Below are 20,856 nucleotides of genomic sequence, written 5' to 3' on the forward strand. Positions count from 1 at the left end.
GTAGTAAAATCTATTGAACTTTGTTTAACCCAGTTCCCTGAATTATTTGGTAACCGGTTTTTGTCTGCTTGTTTGGTGTTCCCGGAATATCTATTAACATGACAGAACTTAGCACTGTTCTCTCCCAGGGAGCTCATCTCTGTACCACCTAGTGCTACCCAGTGACATCACAAAATGCCACCACTTCCTGAAAGCCCTGATCCTAGAATGAACTGCCAGAGGTAACTGATGATTCCATCCACCAGTAGAGACTCTCAACACTTTACCTCCCACCTCTGTTATCCTATGCTGGGAAGGATGAGGAGAAGCCTACCATTGTGGTTCCAGACTCAGACCCCTGAGTTGGGGCAGGGAGAAAGGGATCCCTGTGTATTCTCTTACCACCCTGCCATCAACCCCAGCAAGCCCAAGCACCAATGAAAGTTTGTCTGCTGCAAGAGGGATAGTAGGGTTCCTAGATCCTGGCAGGGCTATCTAGGTTCCTTCTGGCTCTTAGTTGCCTTCTTATGCTTCTCCATCAGATGCCCCCTGCTACCTCCTGCCACAAGCCAGGTCCTGCCTATTCTTTGGGACAAGGAGGCCTTAGCCAGAAAACAGGAGAGATAGGAAATTGTAGTTATCTGGGACCCTGGGTGCCTCAGATAGGCCACTGACCTTTCTGCCTCTCCCCTCATGACCTTTCTAACTATGGTCTACAAAGTGTCTCTGAGCATTTCCAGAATGCCCCCCTCATCCAGCCCCAGACACACACACATTCAATCTGAGAGTGAGGTGGTAAGGGCTGGGGCATCCTTCCAGACATTAAAGGTAATTCTTGGAGACATAAAAAGAGAATCCAAGACTCAACAAAGGGCAAGACTTGTTCTAGGGTACCCCAACAGCAGTCACATCTAGAGGACAGGAGTCTAGAATTCTGAGACCAGATGTAAAACAATCTTCTTCCTGAATTCTGGCATGGTCCTCAGCCGGGCCCTATCCCCAGGGGCTCCACTATTAAAACAACAAACCTGAAGAAAGCCCTTCTTCTAATTCTGTAGTTCAAGTTTCTGCAGCTTAGCTTCTCTGCTATCTCCCTGCTGTCCCCAATGCCTAGTGGAAATTCTGACACAGGACAAAAAGGCTGCCTAGGCTGAGGTAGGTAGGGTAGGTAGCTCCATGGATGAAACTTGATACCTTTCTAAATCTTATCTGACTAGTTGCCTGGGGTCTTATAGGCTCTGAAGCAGAATGTGCTGACCTTGTAATCCCAGAAGAACCTTGGGGTCCTACCATGAGGCCAGCCTCAGTGTAGGTACTCGCTAATGATGGCAGGTTTATTTATCCGTTGTTTATTTGAGAACCCTGCTCTCCCAATTTCCCTAGGGCTGATCAAGAGCCCTTAAAGGGAGGAGTTTGCTCTACTTTGGATACTGAGAATTGGTGACTCTTATCAGGGAAAGGAGTTCTTTGCCTCAGGGATGACAAAACTCGTACAGTTTTTGGGAGCCTTGACTTGTAAAAAGTCACCCCAGATCCCTTCTCACTTCTTGCCCCCGCCATGTGATCATTGTTCCCCTTGGAGTTACAGAGTCTGCATTGAGGTGGAGCACAGTAGCCGTGTGTTAGAGGTTTAGGAGTCACAGGAACTGCTCCCTACAGGTGGCCTCTTCTATGAAAAGGGGACCAGTGATTTCTGGCTGCAAGCCCAAGGGTAGCACCACTGTCACCTTGTCATCTGCTTCTAAAGATCCAGACATCTGCTGGCCAGAGGAGCATCTGCTGAACCTTCTCATTAGAGGAGAGGTGTGGAGGAAGGGAGTGGAGGTGTTTGCCATGAACTATTTTCATTATTTGGAAAGTCTGGTCGATGTACACTTACCCAAAATAAAACTGAGCAGTGCAGTTTCTTTGTTTTTTGATTTTGACTGAATTTCTAGCAAGTCAGTATGTTATTCCTTTGGTTATCTTCATTATGATCCACAGAAGATTATGAAGATTATGTATGTCTTTGATCACAAAATCAAAAAACAAATTATTCAACGCATCTAAATGCATTTTGTTGGGTTGACAAAATCTTCCAAAATGGTATCCATGGGGAAGAATCTGTCCAAGAGGGCTGTAGTGGTGGCAACGCTGAGGACTGCTGACTGGGTGTGTGTTGCCCTGTGCTCTGTGTGCTGTTCATTGGCGACTGGTGCCAACCACAATCGTGTCTCAGACCGACTTGTGGAAGGGAACCTCTTGTGGCAGAAATGGTTTTTATAAGCACCTTTGAACATACCAATGGTAAAATCCAAAAAATGCAGAGCTGACATTTGAAGATTATGGATGAACACAGCCCCTAGCTTGGCCTTCTCCTTGCTTTCCTCTCTCCTCCTCTAGCCTCCAATATATTTCTAGTTTCCCTTTCCAGGAAGACTAAAAGGTCTAAAGAGTAGGAGAAAGGAAAAAGGAAGAGCTGACAATAAATAGGCCTGAGTGACGATAGTGGGAAGTTGCTAGAACGCTTTTTTGTTTGTTCTTCTATTTTTTCTTTAAATTTTTTTTTACCTTTTTAAAACATTTTTATTTTTAATTTTTTAATTTTTTTATTTCTTCTTATTTCATAAACCAATATCAGAGCTACAGTAGCTAGAATCCTTGATCCTGTCTGGCCCCATCTAACTACCTCTGCTCTGCTTTAGCAAATTCTCCCACCCACCACCCCCACATCACTTCTGGGTTTCAGTTCCATGCCCTCTCCAGTTGCTTGAAGTATAAGGATTGTCAAGATGTAAATATTTGGATTCTTCTGTATAATAAAGCGCAAGTGAAGAATGATATGTGTCCCTCAACTCCTTTCTGCTGCCTCTGGTGGAGCCATGGAAGTGGCCAGAGGTATTTGAGAGAGGGGTGATCAGTGGCAATGCTCTTCCTTAACCTGTCTTCTGACTTCTGGGGCACCTAGGGCACAGCCAATGAGGCTCAGGGTTGAAGTTTGGAGGCATCAGAATCCATTCCACTCACCTATATCAAAGTGCCCTTTATGTGCTTGCCACTGGATTAGACACAGAATAATCTAAAGAAAGCAGTGAGCAGGTTGGGCCTTCATTATTCAGACCCTGAACACCTTCTCAGACCCAACCCTAATGCTGGAGTTTCCTGATAATGTGAACCCCAAATAATCAGCTTGCTTTCCTCTCCTTGAGTGCACTCTCTCAAGCACTCTCTGCCTTGGGAATCCTTACCCCCCTGCCCCTGGCCCAGCCTTGCCTCAGAGTGGGATGATGCCCCAAGACAACCAGGTGGCCCCTTCTCAGGGGAGGGAAGATGGAGTTCAACAAAACTTGCAATCGTGGGGCAAGGTGCTAGCCCCAGAATGGTATTAGGGCTGTACTGATCTAGTGCCTGACTCCCTTCTGAGTGGAAAACTGGTGCCTTCGTGAGTACCTGCCCTCCACTCTTGAAAACAGAATATTTCAAACCCTCCATCTTCCTGGCTCAACTACAGGGAAGACCATTTTTTCAGCTGTTCTTCTTAGACTGGTTTAAGAGACAGAAACTCAGGAATTAACTCAAGTAAGTACGTGTTTCTTGAGAGGATCCATATGAAGCAATAAGCGAGGCAGAATCTCAGCAAATAAATCCAAGGCCAGAAAAAGCAGTAAGACTGGGCCTTGTGGTACCTGAAACTAAAGGCCATTCTGGATTTAGTCTGTGATTATTCTCTGTGTTGCCCAAAATTAGCCGGTTCAGCTGCTCTCTGGAGGCCTGTTTTTATATCTATCTGCTTCTCAACCACGATCAGCTGCTCCCACCCACCTCTTTTGTTTAAAAAGCTTTTCATAAATTTCATTTTTGAATAAGTAATACATTCACATGGTTCAAATAACACATTCTTAACAGTTTCCCTCTCATCTCCGTCCCTTTTGGCTTATTTCCCAAGCCCTCATTGGTTACCACTGTAATTACTTTCTTATATATCCTTCCAGAGTTTCAAAAATATATATATTAGCAAGATGCATATATATGCTTATTTTCCCTTTTCCCAAAGTAGCACACCGCGGTTCTGCTTTTGCTTTTTTAACCTGTAATATAGCTCAAAGACGTTTCTACATCAGTAAAGAAAGCATTCTAATGTTTTTGAAGCAGGTTATAGCCCATTATGTAGATGTATCATGATTTCATCTTATTCTCCTTCTGATGGACATTTGGGTTGCTTACTCTTTTGCTCTTATAAACAATACTGCAACAAATAACCTTACATGAATGCCATTTAGCACCTGTGTAAGTAAGTATATCTGTAAGATAAATTCCCAGAAGTGGAATTGCTAGGTCAAAAGAATAATTTTTCAGAGGATACATGTGAAGCAATAAGGGAGGCAGAATAATTCTTTTGGCCCAGCAATGGGCCAAAGAAAGAAAAGGGTAAAGAAAAGGTGTGAACAGAAAGCCAAATCATGAATGAACTTCCATTCACAATTGCTTCAAAGAGAATAAAATACCTAGGAATCCAACTTACAAGGGATGTAAAGGACCTCTTCAAGGAGAACTACAAACCACTGCTCAGTGAAATAAAAGAGGACACAAACAAATGGAAGAGCATACCATGCTCATGGATAGGAAGAATCAATATTGTGAAAATGGCCATACTGCCCAAGGTAATTTATAGATTCAATGCCATCCCCATCAAGCTACCAATGAGTTTCTTCACAGAATTGGAAAAAACTGCTTTAAAGTTCATATGGAACCAAAAAAGAGCCCGCATTGCAAAGACAATCCTAAGTCAAAAGAACAAAGCTGGAGGCATCACGCTACCTGACTTCAAACTATACTACAAGGCTACAGTAACCAAAACAGCATGGTACTGGTACCAAAACAGAGATATAGACCAATGGAATAGAATAGAGTCCTCAGAAATAATACCACACATCTATAGCCATCTGATCTTTGACAAACCTGAGAAAAACAAGAAATGTGGAAAGGATTCCCTATTTAATAAATGGTGCTGGGAAAATTGGCTAGCCATAAGTAGAAAGCTGAAACTGGATCCTTTCCTTACCCCTTATACAAAGATTAATTCAAGATGGATTAGAGACTTAAATGTTAGACCTAATACCATAAAAACCCTAGAAGAAAACCTAGGTAATACCATACAGGACATAGGCATGGGCAAGGACTTCATGTCTAAAACACCAAAAGCAACGGCAACAAAAGCCAAAATTGACAAATGGGATCTAATTAAACTAAAGAGCTTCTGCACAGTAAAAGAAACGACCATCAGAGTGAACAGGCAACCTACAGAATGGGAGAAAATTTTTGCAATCTACTCATCTGACAAAGGGCTAATATCCAGAACCTACAAAGAACTCAAACAAATTTACAAGAAAAAAACAAACAACCCCATCAAAAAGTGGGCAAAGGATATGAACAGACATTTCTCAAAAGAAGACATTCATACAGCCAACAGACACATGAAAAAATGCTCATCATCACTGGCCATCAGAGAAATGCAAATCAAAACCACAATGAGATACCATCTCACACCAGTTAGAATGGCAATCATTAAAAAGTCAGGAAACAACAGGTGCTAGAGAGGATGTGGAGAAATAGGGACACTTTTATACTGTTGGTGGGATTGTAAACTAGTTCAACCATTATGGAAAACAGTATGGCGATTCCTCAAGGATCTAGAACTAGAAGTACCATATGACCCAGCCATCCCATTACTGGGTATATACCCAAAGGATTATAAATCATGCTGCTATAAAGACACATGCACACGTATGTTTATTGCGGCACTATTCACAATAGCAAAGACTTGGAATCAACCCAAATGTCCATCAGTGACAGACTGGATTAAGAAAATGTGGCACATATACACCATGGAATACTATGCAGCCATAAAAAAGGATGAGTTTGTGTCCTTTGTGGGGACATGGATGCAGCTGGAAACCATCATTCTCAGCAAACTATCGCAAGAACAGAAAACCAAACACCGCATGTTCTCACTCATAGGTGGGAACTGAACAATGAGATCACTTGGACTCGGGGAGGGGAACATCACGCACCGGGGCCTATCATGGGGAGCGGTGGGGGGAGGGATTGCATTGGGAGTTATACCTGATGTAAATGACGAGTTAATGGATGCTGACGAGTTGATGGGTGCAGCACACCAACATGGCACAAGTATACATATGTAACAAACCTGCACGTTATGCACATGTACCCTAGAACTTAAAGTATAATAATAATAATAATAAAAAGGTGTGATTATTTATTGCATAAATGAATTGTTTCCTTTGACTCACAGCCTGTATTTATGGGTAACTTCTGCTTATGTTTACCTCACTATGATCCCTGTCCTTCCTCAAGGTCTCTGGATGCATCCTTTCAGCTTTCAGTTCCTCGGCTAATTTCCTTGTTGTTTTCCTTTTTAAATTTCCAGCGGTAGTATCCTGAAAGATTGAGAGAGAACCGAACTAACCAAACTTCCTTTTCTACAATAGGCCAAATTATAGGTTAATGGCCAACAGGTGGGTTGATCACTTTTGGGACAGGAACCTGTCCTGGTTCACTAAACTGTAGTGTGTGAATGGGTATGTATGTGTGGGGTCATATTGGACAAAATATAAACTGCTCAGGGCTTCCCTTGTCAAGGGCTGTGGGCAGGGCTACTTTTCTCTGAATGGACAGTAGGCACAGTAGGAAAGTTCCATGAGAGCAGAGATCATGCTGGTCTCATTCACTGTTGTAACCTCAATCCTTTTCATGAGGTCTAACACACAAAAAAAGTGCTCAATTAATTTCTTTTGAAAAAAAGTATTAAGAAATCAATAGACCAGGCATGGTGGCTCATGCCTGTAATCCCAGTGCTTTGGAAGGACAAGGTGGGCAGATTGCTTGAGCTTGGGAGTTCAAGACCAGCCTGAGCAACACGGTGAAACCCCATTTCTAAAAAAAAAAAAAAAAAATACAAAAATTAGCTGGAAATGGTGGTGTGCATCTTTAGTCTCAGCTACTGAGGAAGCTGAAGTGAGAGGCCTGGGAGGTTGCAGTAAGCTGAGATCATGCCACTGCACACCAGCCTGGGCAAGAGCCAGACCCTGTCTCAAAAACAAACAAACAAACAAACAAAAAAAAAAAGAAAGAAAGAAAAGAAAAGAAATTAATATATCCAAGTACATCCATTAAGATTCTGTTTTCCAACCTAAAGGGGCCATCTGGCCAGGAGATGTAAATAATGCAGAATGGGCAGATATTTGTACGGTGAGATTTGAAGGTTACCAAGTTCCCGGACCCTCTACTTTATAACAGCTTCTTCCCTGGCTACCACAGAGGTTGAAATTCCACCATCATAGTTACGTATTCCTTCAGGTTAGGAATAGCCCATAGCCCTTTGCCCAGGGCATCTGTTCCTTTATGAGAAAGGAAATGACCACTTCCTTTCTTCTGGTAACATCAATTTGACCTTCCTTCAGGCAACTACCTCCACTGCTCTCTAGTGCCTACCTTTCAGGTGGGGTTGACTCCAGACCAGGTTCCAGAGGTGGGAATATAACCCAGACCCTATCAGCTTACTCTAATCCCTGGTCACAGTGATTGGTCCAAGGATGGGCTTACATCTCAAATCCTTCTAATGAGACCCAACTTGGGAACTTTGCTGGAGCTGATAAGAAAGAAGTACTCTTTCACTGGAGTTGCTGGACTGGTAGGAAGAAAGCTGCTGGTGTCTCTCTTGCCACTTGGAGTGAAATGAATCCTGATGGCATTATTTGAGCATCTGTACCTAGCCATGCTTGAAAGCACATTTGGACTTCTCAGGTTGTAAACCAATACCTTTTGTTTGCTCAAGTGAGATTGTTAGATTTCTGTCACCCTCATGGAAAAGAAGCCAGATAGGCTTCTCCCTCTGCATTGCTCTCTACCTGCAGCCCAGGAGTAAACCCACTGACCTCTTTTCAACTGTTAGTGTGGAAGAGGGCAGTTACTGAAAAAAATTTTTTTTAAAAAAATGTTAAGACAAGGTCTCACTTTGTCACCCAGGATGGAGTGCAGTGGCACAATCATGGCTCCCTGTAGCCTTGACCTCCCGGGCTCAAGCAATCCTTCCACCTCAGCCTCTTGAGTAGCTGGGACTACAGGCATACACCACCAAACCCAGCTAATTTTTAAATTTTTAGTAGCGATGGGGTCTCGTGATGTTACCCAGGCTGCTCTCAAACTCCTGAACGCAAGCAATCTTTCTGCTTCAGCCTCCCGGAGTCCTGGGATTACAGACAAGAGCCACCATGCATGGCCTGAATAGGAATTTCGATGAGCAAAAGTATGTGATAAGACAGAAGTACTGTCAGGATGAGTTAACAGGTAGAGACTGTGGGCCTGGGTGGAAAATCCCTAGCGGGGAACCTACAGCAAGAGAATGCTGAAGAAGTAAAGATAATAAAAAGGGAAGATGAGAAGGCAACAGACCAACCTAATTTATTTCGTCACTAAACCAGAGATCCACAGGCTCTGCCCTGAGCCCCTGGATTACACAGGAAGTTTCAGAATTGCAGAACTGTCAAGTGTGAGCTTTGGGAGAAATCTCAGAGAGCATTCAAGCCACGCCTGCATTTTATAGAGGAGGAAATGGAAGGGGAGAAACTTGCCCATTATCCCACAGCTACTCTGTGGGCAGACGTAAAATTATTAGAATAGGGCCAGGTGTGGTGGCTCACACCTGTAATATCAGTACTTTGGGAGGCCAAGGTGGGTGGATCACCTGAGTTCAGGAGTTCGAGACCAGCCTGGCCAACATGGTGAAACCCCCATCTCTATTAAAAATACAAAAATTAGCCGGTCATGGTGACATGCACCTGTAATCCCAGCTACTCAGGAGGCTGAGGCAGGAGAATCGCTTGAACCTGGGAGGCGGAGGTTGCAGTGAGCCAAGATCTCGCCCACGCATTCCAGTCTGGGAGATGAGAGTGAAACTCCATCTCAAAAAAAAAAAAAAAAAAAAATTTAGAATCCATGCAGCTGACAAATATGATTCTGGAGTCATACAGGCCCAGATTGGAATCCTAGACTTACCATTAACAGCCAGTTGTCCTTAGGTTTTACTTAACCTCTCTGAATCTGTTTCATCTTCAGTAGAATGGGGATAATCATAGTATCTAAACTCTGAAGGTTATTGAAAAAATTTAAAAAGATTTTTCATGAGGCCAGGCATGGTGGCTCACATCTGTAATCCGAACACTTTTGGGAGACCAAGGCAAGTGGATCACCTGAGGTCAGGAATTCGAGACCAGCCTGGCCAACATAGTGAAACCCCGTCTCTACTAAAAATACAAAAATTAGCCGGTCATGGTGACATGCACCTGTAATCCCGGCTACTCAGGAGGCTGAGACGGGAGATCGCTTGAACCCGGGAGGCAGAGGTTGCAGTGAGCCGAGATCACACCACTGCACTCCAGCCTGGGTGACAGAGCAAAACTCCATCTCGAAAAAGAAAAAAAATTTTTCATGTGAAGGGTTTAGCTTAGTGCATGGCAATAACTCCCAGGCCTAGAGACAACGTAGAGACTAAGAACTCACCCCCTAGAAAAGTTGCCTCTGATGGAAGGTTTGAGGGAACTGTCAGAGCAGACCCTTTTTTTGAAGCACAGTTTCAGGATCCTGGTTAAAGGAGGAAGACAGTGGAAGGAAGGGGATACATTCTATTGGGATGCGGGATCAGGGGAAAAGGTAAGCAAGGAAAACAAGCACATGAAGGGGAAAAACCCTGTATTGGGGTGGGAGGGTAGATGGAATGAGCACGACATTCTGGATAAACTGTCATCCCTGATATAAACTAAGAGATGGAGAGAGGGATGGACACATTCTGGGGACCATGGCAGAAGGCAGGGGCGACTTGCCAAGAAGCAAGGAGAAAGTGGAATGTGTTGTTTCTGTGTGTAGCATGTCTGTGTCCGTCACCCCAACCTCTCTCGGGCTTCATTGGCAGCCCAGTGTGGTTCAGGACTGTAAGATGTCTTGCAGCCAGCCATTCTGGGGAGCAGGTTCTGAAATCATAGCCCCACACCCCTTCCTTGTCCTTCCCTCCCTTGGGCTGCCCCAACCTAAACAAGACAACCTGAGCAGGGGGGCCACACGCTGATGGAAAAATACACACTTGGCTGGAAAAGGAGCTTTATTTGTATGTGTTGAATTCCCGCAGCAGCCGAAGGATAAATAGCTAGTTCCAGCCTCAGCTGAGTCTGCCCACAAGGTGGGTGGTAAAATCTGTTCTTATTTAGATAGCTTTTGGGGAGAGGTAGAGAGGGGGGTTGGGGGCAGCAGGAGAGGGGAACTTGGAATCTGCAATGTTTATATGATCAGTCATGGATGTCATCTCTCTTTAATTAGGGGTTTGGAATTGAGAAACAGCTCAGCTTGCTTATCTAAGGAACAGAGCAGATTGGCAAGTTGGCAGTGGGCAGGGCAGCTCCTTAAGACCCACCTATGGTTGGTCTCCATCCCCCAGTGCCCTTGCTAAGCACTCAATAAATGTCAGCACCATGCCAGTCCCTGTACTGGATGCTTTACATGCATCATCTCATTCAATCCTCACAACAACCTCATGAGTCTCAAGCAGCAGCATCATCATCATCCCTTTTGCAGAGGTAAAACCTGAAAAAATAGAAGGACTGAGTACAAAGCTAAGGTCACACAACTTGTAAGCAGCACTGCCAGAGCTGAAATTGGGTCTCCTTGACCTAAGTCCATGCTTTTAGCCTTTTCCCATCCTTCCCTGAGCTGGGAGTAGGGAGCTGGGCGTAGGGAGCTGGGCTTTTAAATCCTCAGGCATGTCACTTCTGTTCTCCAGTCCAGTCCTCGGTACTTCAGGCAGAGAAATGGTTGGATGACTTCTAATAGCTTTCGGCTCTGGTGTTTCCTGTGATTAGAGAGAAAAGTTCCTTGTAGCCACTATATCCCCAGTGCTTAGAGTGAGACAATATACACATTAGAAAATGAACACATTTCCAGATAGGTACAAGTGCTATAAAGAAAATTAATTAGGGTAATAGGTTATGGACCCGAGAGTACCTGAGGATCTAGGGCTCCTTTAGATGGGATAGAAAACGACTTTCTGATGCAGCTACATTCAAGCTGCGACTATCCTGGGGAATGTAGGAGGCAGAGGAAATAGCGTATGTGAAATCCCTGAGGTAGGAATGAGCTAGGTGTGTTCAAGAGATTGAAAGGACTGTGTGGATGGAGGAGTGTAAGGTATAAGGGGTTTGAGGGTATGCAATGAGGATGGACATACAAGGCAAGCAGGGGTCAGATCATGCGGGGTCTTATGGGTCAGGGAAGGAGACTAGGCTTTTAATGGCAAGATGAAGCCACTTGGAGGAATGAAGCCAAATCCAACTTACATTGTCAAAAGATTATTCTTGCTGCTGTGAAGAGCATGGAGTGTCAAAGGTCAAGAATGGGGGCAAGGAAACAAGATAGAAGGTTATGGCTAAAGTGCAGGTGAGAGAACTAGTGTTGTAAGTAGCGGTAGGGAAAAGTAGCTGGTAGAGCTGACCAGACATGGTGATAGAAGTGTAAGGGGTTTTGTCCTACAGGAGGTGCTCTTTTCCTACAACTTAGGGACTACTCCCTAAGTCCATCTCTCACTTCATATCTGGGTTTAGCCCAGAGCAATCAGCACATGGCATTTCCCTGGCAACAGTGATTGCTTTCAGGGCGGTCCACAGGGACTTTTGTTTCACGGAAAGTAGAGTCTCCTGGCCTGGCTGGATAGAAAGTACACAACCCCAACTGCTGCTGGTAGTCATCCTAGGAGGGAAAGAAACTTAGGGAACAAACAGCCTAAGAGAAAACTGATACTATGGATGGCAGACAGAAAGAGACCAAGATCTTGATGATATTGTTGAGCCTTTGAATTCACCAACCCAGACATTCACTTTAGCCCTGGACTTTCTATTTAGTAAGGCGATGAACTTCTTTCATTATCGCCAGTGTGAGTTGAATTTCACTCACAACTGTAAGTATCCTAATTGATATACTAATGGTATCTAGGAACTCCAAACCTGACTTAAGTATGCATAAGCATAGGAAATAAGCCTGGAATAGAATTAATTCCTGGGCTTTAAAAAAAGGCCAGTAACTGATTTTGAAAAGTGGGTTCAAAAATACTGTAGACGTTAGAAATCTGTATTTTTAGCTTCTGCCATGACCTGTCATTAATGGATTATATAAATTCATACTTCTTTTCTTTGCATGAGTCCAACCACCACATAAGCAGTATGGCAGGCTGCTGCTCAGTAAAGAGTACAAGGTAATTCATAGGTAGAAGAATGAAAGGTGCTTATTCAGAGATGCATTTTACATGCATGGTGCCTAGCCTAGGTAAAAAATCATCATTGCTACACTGTGATATGGACAAGGGCATTACAGTCTTCAGTCATCTGCCTAGGCAAGTCCAGTATCTATAATACCTTTCTCAAGGCCAGGCATGGTGGCTCACGCCTGTAATCCCAGCACTTTGGGAGGCTGAGGCGGGTGGATCATGATGTCAGGGGTTCGAGACCAGCCTGGCCAACATGGTGAAACCCCATCTCTACTAAAAATACGAAAATTAGCTGGGTGTGGTGGTGTGCGTCTGTATTCCCAGCTACTCAGGAGGCTGAGGCAGGAGAATTGCTTGAACCCCGGAGGCGGAGGTTGCAGTGAGCCGAGATCGCATCATTGCATTCCAGCCTGGGTGACAGAGCGAGGCTCCGTCTCAAAAAAAAAAAAAAAAAAAAATACATTCCTCAAAGTCTTAGCTTGGCCTGGGTGATCTCCTCCTACTTCAGCTGATTTCCGCTCAAATCTATTATCTCTGTCATTTAAATAGAATTATAAAGATAAGTCAAGTGTATTACAAAATCATGAGTAGGGAATTCAAGTTTGACACCAAATTGTCCAGAGTGGTACTTGCCATAAAATGATGCTGGAGAGAGGAAATCCCTACTTACATTTTTATGAGTATTCGGTTAATCTCACATCCAATTTTCTCACCATTTCATTCTCAAACACTAGCATAATACTTGGCACATAGTAGGTGTTCAATAAGTATTTGTTGAACAAATGAAAGTTTTATCACAGAATTCTGGTCAGCTATGTAAATCACAAAAAGTGAAAGCTGCAAAAAAATAAATTTGCAAAAGGATCTATTATCTTCTTACCACATTATTTTAAGACCTCAGAAAAGCTATCATCCCTGAAAGCGTAAGGGTAACTGAATTGTTTCTACAGCTATTTTACATCTGTGTCAAACATTCAGTGTCCCTAGCGGTGCTGGGAAGTTGGCAAACTAAAGGACAACAATTCCAAATATTTTAATGTTCTGATTATATACCTTTCTGGCCAGTTTACTCCCAGACACACATTCAGGATAAACACATACTCAACAATAAATGACTATTTATTTTTCAGGTTTAAAAGATTTCAAAATACATATGTACAAGATAAATAAACTACACAAAAATTATGTCATCAAATATATTTTTTAAAAAATTCAAGGTAGGCAACTTAGATCACCTTTGCAAAGAACACATTAACTAAGATGAACCAGGACAAGTTCCCTAAACATCAGGATGAAATTTCTTTTCTATGCCTACTAGCTGACTGGCCTTCCTTTTCTGTGTTGAGTTGTGTACTTTGGAGTCACCAGCCTCTGGTATATTATCAAGCATCTCTTCCTCATCAACCTAAAAAGGAGGAGACAGGGTGAAATACAGTAAGGTTCACACAAATGCCAGGATGGAGAAAAATGAAGCTCTGTAATATTATTTCCATGTACTTCTTTGCTGCAAGATTTATATACAGCATTGTGCATATGATGTTCTCTCAAAAACATCTTCCTCAATTTTTTTGTTTTAATTTTTATTTCTTTTTACAAGTAACAACTGCTATTTAACTCAATCTGAAAGATGGTATAACTCAGCAAGAACCATCATGTGCTAACTTCCATGTTCCTGTAATTTGCATTTTGCTAAATGAGGAAATTCTATCAACCTGAAGTTTTTCCTTCAACCTTCTTCCACGAATGGTCCCATAAGAAAAGTTTCCCCCATCTCTGCAACTAGTCCCTGCAAATATAGATTCTTCTCAGTGTTAAAAGGACACCTTAGAAAAAAAGAATCTGAGACACCACCCCGCTATCCTTGCTATCTGTAATATAAAAAAAAATTAACCAGATGCTGCCTGCCCTCTAGTGTTGCCAACAGATGACAACTGTTATGAAACATCTACTGTTGGTTGAGCTATTAGGCTATTTTGCTGAAATTATTTAGAAGGTTGCAATAGGAGATAAAGATCAGGCATTCTAGAGTTCAGTACAAATTTGGCAAATCCAAAAAACATTATTTATACATATATACTTTATACTATATATACTTAATTAACTAACAATAGTAGCAAACATCATACCTTTTGTTTCTGTCTTGCATGCTTCTCTGTCCACTGTCTGGCATTCTTGAGGAAGACTGGCTTATTATATTTAAATTCTGAGGACTGAGATGAAATCAAAGAGTTAATGGAGAAAAAAATGATTTGCAGTGGTCAGTTAGCGCTGCTGCAGCTATCCTCACACAGGGAGAGTTAGCGGTATAGACAAGGTAGGATATATGTTGCAGAGGAAAATGGGGATATTTACTATGTCAGCCATGAGCGGGTCATCAGGGTTGGGTTCTGACATGAGCAGCTGAATAGAGGTCAACACAGTTGCGATGTTGAGGGATGGTCTCCAAGCACCCTATACACAAACAGATAAACAGTTGCTTTTATATTATAATGTGACACTCTAATTCAAGTTTAATAGATGAAGAAAACAGAATGCTGTAGAGTCAACCATTTACCCACAACTCACTTTTGGTGGCAGTTTGAGAACATCCAGACAAATCCTTCCAGCAGAATCAATGTTTGGATGATAAATTGGAGTGAGAAATCGGATCTGAGGAGGTTCAAATGGGTACCTATGAAAGAATAAGACAACAGGTAATTTTCATTATATAATTTTGCTTCTAAATACATTTAAAATAGTTTCTTGGTCACAATAATGTTGTGTATTATAGAAATGTCAGGGAGCCAGCCTTTGGGAGGAAAACTGTCCTTCCTCCTAAATTTTCATTATGAAAATTTACAATAAATCAGTTTGAAATAGCAGTACTGAAAACATCCATTTATCTACCACCTGGATTCAAGCCACTTTACCTTTTAAATACTAGAGCATATCTTCTAAGAATAAGAACATTTTCCCATATAAATGCAATACTATTACTCCTATGAAAAATTTAAGAACTAATTCCCTAATACCATTTACTGTTCAGATTTCAATTGATTTCAATTGTTCTCCCCAGTTTTTGTTTTTTTATAGCTGGATTTTTCAAAACAGTACTCAATTACAATTTATACATTGCATTTGGTTATTATGTATCTTTTGTGAGACAACAGACCTTGCAAAGTTCCCAGTCTATTTTTAGAACTGATGCACCACATGATTATTAAGCTATTCTCTCAAGACTTTAACAAGTTTGGCCAGGATCTGACCTAGTGATTACATACCTATGTTTCAACTGTTATATAGTCATTTCTCCCCTTCTCAGTTCTGTACAAAACTACAACTGTAACTTACCTGATGAGAGCCTTAAAGGAGACTTGAATTAAAAGGGACCTTAATCATAAAAAAAATGAGATCATGGTCTTTGCAGGAACAGAAAGCCAAATACCACATGCTCTCATTTATAAGTGGGAGCTAAATGATAAGAACATATGGACACAAAGAGGGGAACAACAGACACTGGGGCTTACCTGAGAGTGGAGGGTGGGAGGACAGAGAAGGGCAAAACTACTGGACACTAGGCTTAGTACCTGGGTGACGAAATAATCTGTACAACAAATCCCCGTGATATCATGAGTTTACCTATGTAACAAACTTGCACATGTACCCCGGAACCTAAAATAAATGTTAAAGAAAAAGTGAGGAGGAGCTTAATATTAAGAAAGCACAGTAGTGGTTGCCAGGGGCTGAGAGCAGGGAGAAAGGGGGAGTTAGAGTTTAATGGCTATGAAGTTTCAGTTTGGGAGGATGAAAAGTTCTGGAGATAGATGCTGGTGATGGTTGCACAACTATGTGAATGTATTTAATACCACTGAACTGTACACTTAAAAATGGTCAACATTATGTTATGTATATTTTACCACAATTGAAAAAGTGAGGGGGTCTTTGATGTGATCTGGCCCATTATTCCGGAGAAGGAAACTGAACTCCAGAGAGATAAAATAACTTGGTCATGGTCACATTAAGTCATGATAAGGCCAGGATTAAAACCTAGTCCTTTATGCTCTATCTACTACATTGCTCTGTCTCCCAATAAATGCACTTTACCACGTAGGTTGAGAAGCTGATTCATACTAACCTCTCAGGAATGATAACTTCTAGTTTAAAAACACCTTTCTCATAAGGTGTGTTGGCTCCACCTAATATTTCTTAAAAGAAAAGAGAGAGAAAGAAAAAATTAAAAGGGAATCAGATCATTTGAATTACCACCATATGGAGCTAATGAGGTCTATGGTCCTAATAGAGAAACTAGGCCTAGGACAATAATTCTCTCTCAGGACTTTAACAAGTCCTCATGCAACACACCACAATGCTAATGTACTCAAAAAGTTAATGGTGTCAAAGGACATATAGAAAATCTAAAGCAGAAGTTGCAAAATGTTGGCCACAAGACCAAATACAACCTACAGATTTGTTTTGTTTGGACTGCAGTATTCTAATCATGTATGTTTCCCATCTGGTTTCACAGATATTTGAGATGGATATCTTTGATCTAAACACTGCTTCACTGCTTTAAATCTTGGCTATATATCAGCAGAAGGTATAATAAAAAGTCAAAGAAGCAAGAAATGTGAAGCAAACCTTTTATAAATGTAAACAAATTAGGGTAGAAAGACGGTAGGGCACTCTGACCTTATAACTGCTCCTTACTTTAGAAGAATATACAAAATAGTTTATTTCAGCACAATCTTCAATAGGGTCATGACTTCCATCATATACATGATTTGATACCTACGAGCTCGCAGATCATCCATTTGGTCTTTATCTTGCCAACATGTGATGCCTGGGGGTGGCTCTGTGGCTAACATGTGCAGCTCTCTCTTCAGACGTGAAGCTCTCTGCATGATCCCCAAGTAGAAGAAACCACACACAGTTCACTGCTCCACACTAAGAGCTGGCTGGGATGTACTGGAGGAGAAAAGAAGTGACCATAAAATCATCAGCAATAATGACTATGAAGTTTTCAGCAAACAGTTTCAATGTAGTGAGGGTAGGGGACAGAGTCCTCTTTCGAGACACAGTTTCACTCTGTCACCCAGGCTGGAGGGCAGTGACACCATCTCAGCTCACTGCAACTTCTACCTTCTGGGTTTGAGCAATTCTCGTGCCTCAGCTTCCAGAGTAGCTGGGATTACAGGTGTGCGCCACCATGCTCAGCTAAGTTTTGTATTTTTAGTAGAGACAGGGTTTCGCCATGTTGGCCAGGCTGGTCTCAAATGCCTTGACCTCAGGTGATCCGCCTGCCTTGGCCTCCCAAAGTGCTGGGATTACAGGCATGAGTCATTGCACCTGTTTTTTTTTTTTTTGGAGGCAGGGTCTTGCTCTGTCAACCAGGCTGGAGTGCAGTGGCACAATCTCAGCTCACTATAACCTCTACCTGCTGGGCTCAAACGATCCTCCCATCTCAGCCGCCTACGTAGCTGGAAGTACAGGTGTGTGCCACCACGCCAGGCCAAGATTCCTCTTATTAATCTCTATTCTGACAAGGGAATCTGAGTTTTTTCCATTCCCTTCTTGTGAACATTTATCTACTCAAGCAAATATGTTTTTAAAATAAAGAATTAAAAATGTTGGCTGGGCGCGGTGGCTCACGCCTGTAATCCCGGCACTTTGGGAGACCAAGGCATACAGATCACGAAGTCAGGAGATCGAGACCATTCTGGCTAACATGGTGAAACCCTGTCTCTTTAAAAATACAAAAAATTAGCCGGGTGTGGTGGCGGGCGTCTGTAGTCCCAGCTACTTGGGAGGCTGAGGCAGGAGAATGGTGTAAACTCGGGAGGCGGAGCTTGCAGTGAGCTGAGATCGAGCCACTACACTCCAGCCTAGGCTATAGAGCAAGAGTTTGTCTCAAAAAAAAAGAAAAGAAAAGAAAAAATTAAAAAAGCAAAAAGTTCTACAAAAAATAAAAACACTAAAGGTTTTAAATAATGGGTGTTTCCACTGATAAATAATAAACTCATGAGGCCAGGCCTGGGTCTGATTTTGCTTACTATTGTAGCCTTAATATGCCTGACATAGTAAGGGACTTGACAAATATTAGCTGTTGTAAGGAAGTCGACATATGCTTTGTGAGAGCAAGAATGGTAAAGACAGTCAACATTCTCGGGTACAAACAAATGTTAAATATCTGAGGTTCTCTCCATGTATTATGGATTCCACCTTCTCTCAATCTTCAGGGATACTAGTCCATCAATTATTCCATCTTTCTCACCCTCAATATTCAAATATGCTCAAAATCTCTCTCACCTAAAACCAACACCCACACACATATTCACCCAACACTCTTCTCAACTCTAGTTCTCCCTCTAACTACTAACCAAGCAAAGGACACCAATCCTTTTTTTTTTTTTTTTTTGAGAAGGAGTCTCGCTCTGTCACCCAGGCTGGAATGCAGTGGTGCAATCTCGGTTCACTGCAATCTTCGCCTCCTGGGTTCAAGCAATTATCTGCCTTAGCCTCCTGAGCAGCTGGGATTACAGGTGCCCGCCACCACACCTGGCTAATTTTTGTATTTTTAGTAGAGATAGGGTTTCACCATCTTGGCCAGGCTGGTCTTGAACTCCTGACCTTGTAATCCACCCACCTCGGCCTCCCAAAGTGCTGGGATTACAGGTGTGAGCCACCGTGCTCAGCCAACACCAATCCTTTAATATGTGTTACAAATATCCCCTAGTTTGTGCTTATCTTTCCATGTTGTACATGGTGTCTTTCAATGAACACATACTCTTAACATAATCTTAAAATCTCTTCCTTTACATTTATACTTTGTGTATTAAATTTTTCCTTACCCCCAAATGTAGGGATATTCCTAGTCTTCAAATATTTTATAATTTTGCTTTTCAAATTTAAATATTGAATCCACTAGGAACTGAATTTTATGCATAGTGAGTGAGGTGGGGGCCCAATTTAAAGTTTTTCCTCATATGAATAGTCAATTGTTCTAACACCATTTACTGAATGTCCATCCTTTCCCTGCTGATATTACCATAAATTAAATTTCTATATGTATGCATTTGTTTTGGGACTCTTGAATTTGTTCCATCGGTCAAGTGGATTTCTGAGACAATACTCCACTGTTTGATTTACTATAGCTTATTCATTTTTTATTATTTATTTTTTTCCCCAGCTTTACTGAGGTATATAACTGGCAAATACAAATTGTATATATTTAAGGTGTATAATGTGATGTTTTACTGTAGCTTATCCACCTGGTCTTTTTCTTCGGTAATGACTTCTTCTTGACTCTTTGCTCTTCCACATAGATTTGAGAATCAGTTCATAAGTCCATAAATATATACATAAATATGTATATATGAAATTATAATCCAAATCGTAACAGGGTTCTGTGATTTGGATTGTAATTTTATTGATGCTATAGACCAATTTGGAGATAACTGATATCTTTATGATATTGAATCCTAAGATCCATGAACACGCTGTTTCAGTCTTTTTTTGATGCTTTCCAAAGGTTTTATAATTTTCTCTACAAAGCTTTACCTAACTTTTGTCAGACTGATTTCTAAGTACTTTATATTTTTGCTATCTTTTCGAAAACACTACTTACTACCCATTTCTTACTGATACATGTAAATCTAATTGATTTTTTAATTTTTTTGAGACGGAGTTTCACTCCTGTTGCCCAGGCTGGAGTGCAATGGTGTGCTCTTGGCTCACCACAGCCTGCACCTCCCCAGTTCAAGCGATTCTCCTGCCTCAGCCTCCTGAGTAGCTGGGATTACAGACATGTGCCACCAGGCCTGGCTAATATTGTATTTTTTTTAGTAAAGACAGGGTTTCTCCATGTTGGTGAGGCTGATCTTGAACTCTCAAACTCAGGTGATCCACCCGCCTCAGCCTCTCAGACTGCTGGGATTACAGGCGTGAGCCACCTCGCCCAGCCAATCTAATTGATTTTTAACCAAAGACTTAGTAATGGTAATGATGAATCTATTTGGGGTGGGGAGCGGTCTGGGAATGGTAATTCCACACTGACAATCATATCATCCACATATAATCAGTTTATTTCTTCCCATCTAATTCTTTTCCTGCCTTCTATTCTGGCAGTAACTTCCAGTACAATGTTGAAAACAAAAGCTGATAGCTAGGCCAGACATGCTGGCATAATCCCAGCTACTCAGGAGGCTGAGGTGGGAGGATGATCTGAGCCTGGAGAGATGGAGGCTGCAGTGAGCCATGATTGTGTCACTGCACTCCAGCCTGTGTGGCAGAGTGAGACTGTCTCAACAATAGCAAAAAAAAAAAAAAAGAAAGAAAGAAAAGCTGACAGTTGGCATTCTTGTCAGATTTCTAACCTTAAAGGGAAAACTTTTAACACTATGCTAATCAATAAGACTGGCCTATAACTGTCCTTTCTAATTTTGTCTTTATTAGGTATCAAGGTTATTGCAGCCTCCTAAAACGAGTTAGGGAGTGTTGCCTGGGTTCATGCCATTCTCCTGCCTCAGCCTCCCAGTGGCTGGGATTACAGGCGCTCGCCACCACGCCCAGCTAATTTTTTGTATTTTTAGTAGAGA

At 42.0% G+C, this 20,856-nt stretch overlaps 1 protein-coding gene across 1 annotated transcript in view; it reads right to left on the reverse strand.

Annotated features, from left to right (window-relative positions):
* Positions 1 to 13,384: 13,384 nt before the first annotated feature.
* The window catches only part of UBE2T (ubiquitin-conjugating enzyme E2T), a 10,004-nt gene continuing 2,532 nt past the window's right edge, over positions 13,385 to 20,856 (reverse strand). Inside the window, exons 2-7 of the mRNA XM_011931764.1 lie at positions 17,055 to 17,227; positions 16,398 to 16,467; positions 14,849 to 14,954; positions 14,636 to 14,734; positions 14,410 to 14,493; positions 13,385 to 13,688 (exon numbers count right to left, since the gene is read on the reverse strand). Coding sequence (XP_011787154.1) covers positions 13,563 to 13,688; positions 14,410 to 14,493; positions 14,636 to 14,734; positions 14,849 to 14,954; positions 16,398 to 16,467; positions 17,055 to 17,163 — 594 coding nt within the window. The 5' untranslated portion in view covers positions 17,164 to 17,227 and the 3' untranslated portion in view covers positions 13,385 to 13,562. The remainder of the gene's footprint in view (positions 13,689 to 14,409; positions 14,494 to 14,635; positions 14,735 to 14,848; positions 14,955 to 16,397; positions 16,468 to 17,054; positions 17,228 to 20,856) is intronic.

Source organism: Colobus angolensis, unplaced genomic scaffold (genome assembly GCF_000951035.1).
Source record: "Colobus angolensis palliatus isolate OR3802 unplaced genomic scaffold, Cang.pa_1.0 Scaffold91, whole genome shotgun sequence".
NCBI classification, from domain to species: domain Eukaryota; kingdom Metazoa; phylum Chordata; class Mammalia; order Primates; family Cercopithecidae; genus Colobus; species Colobus angolensis.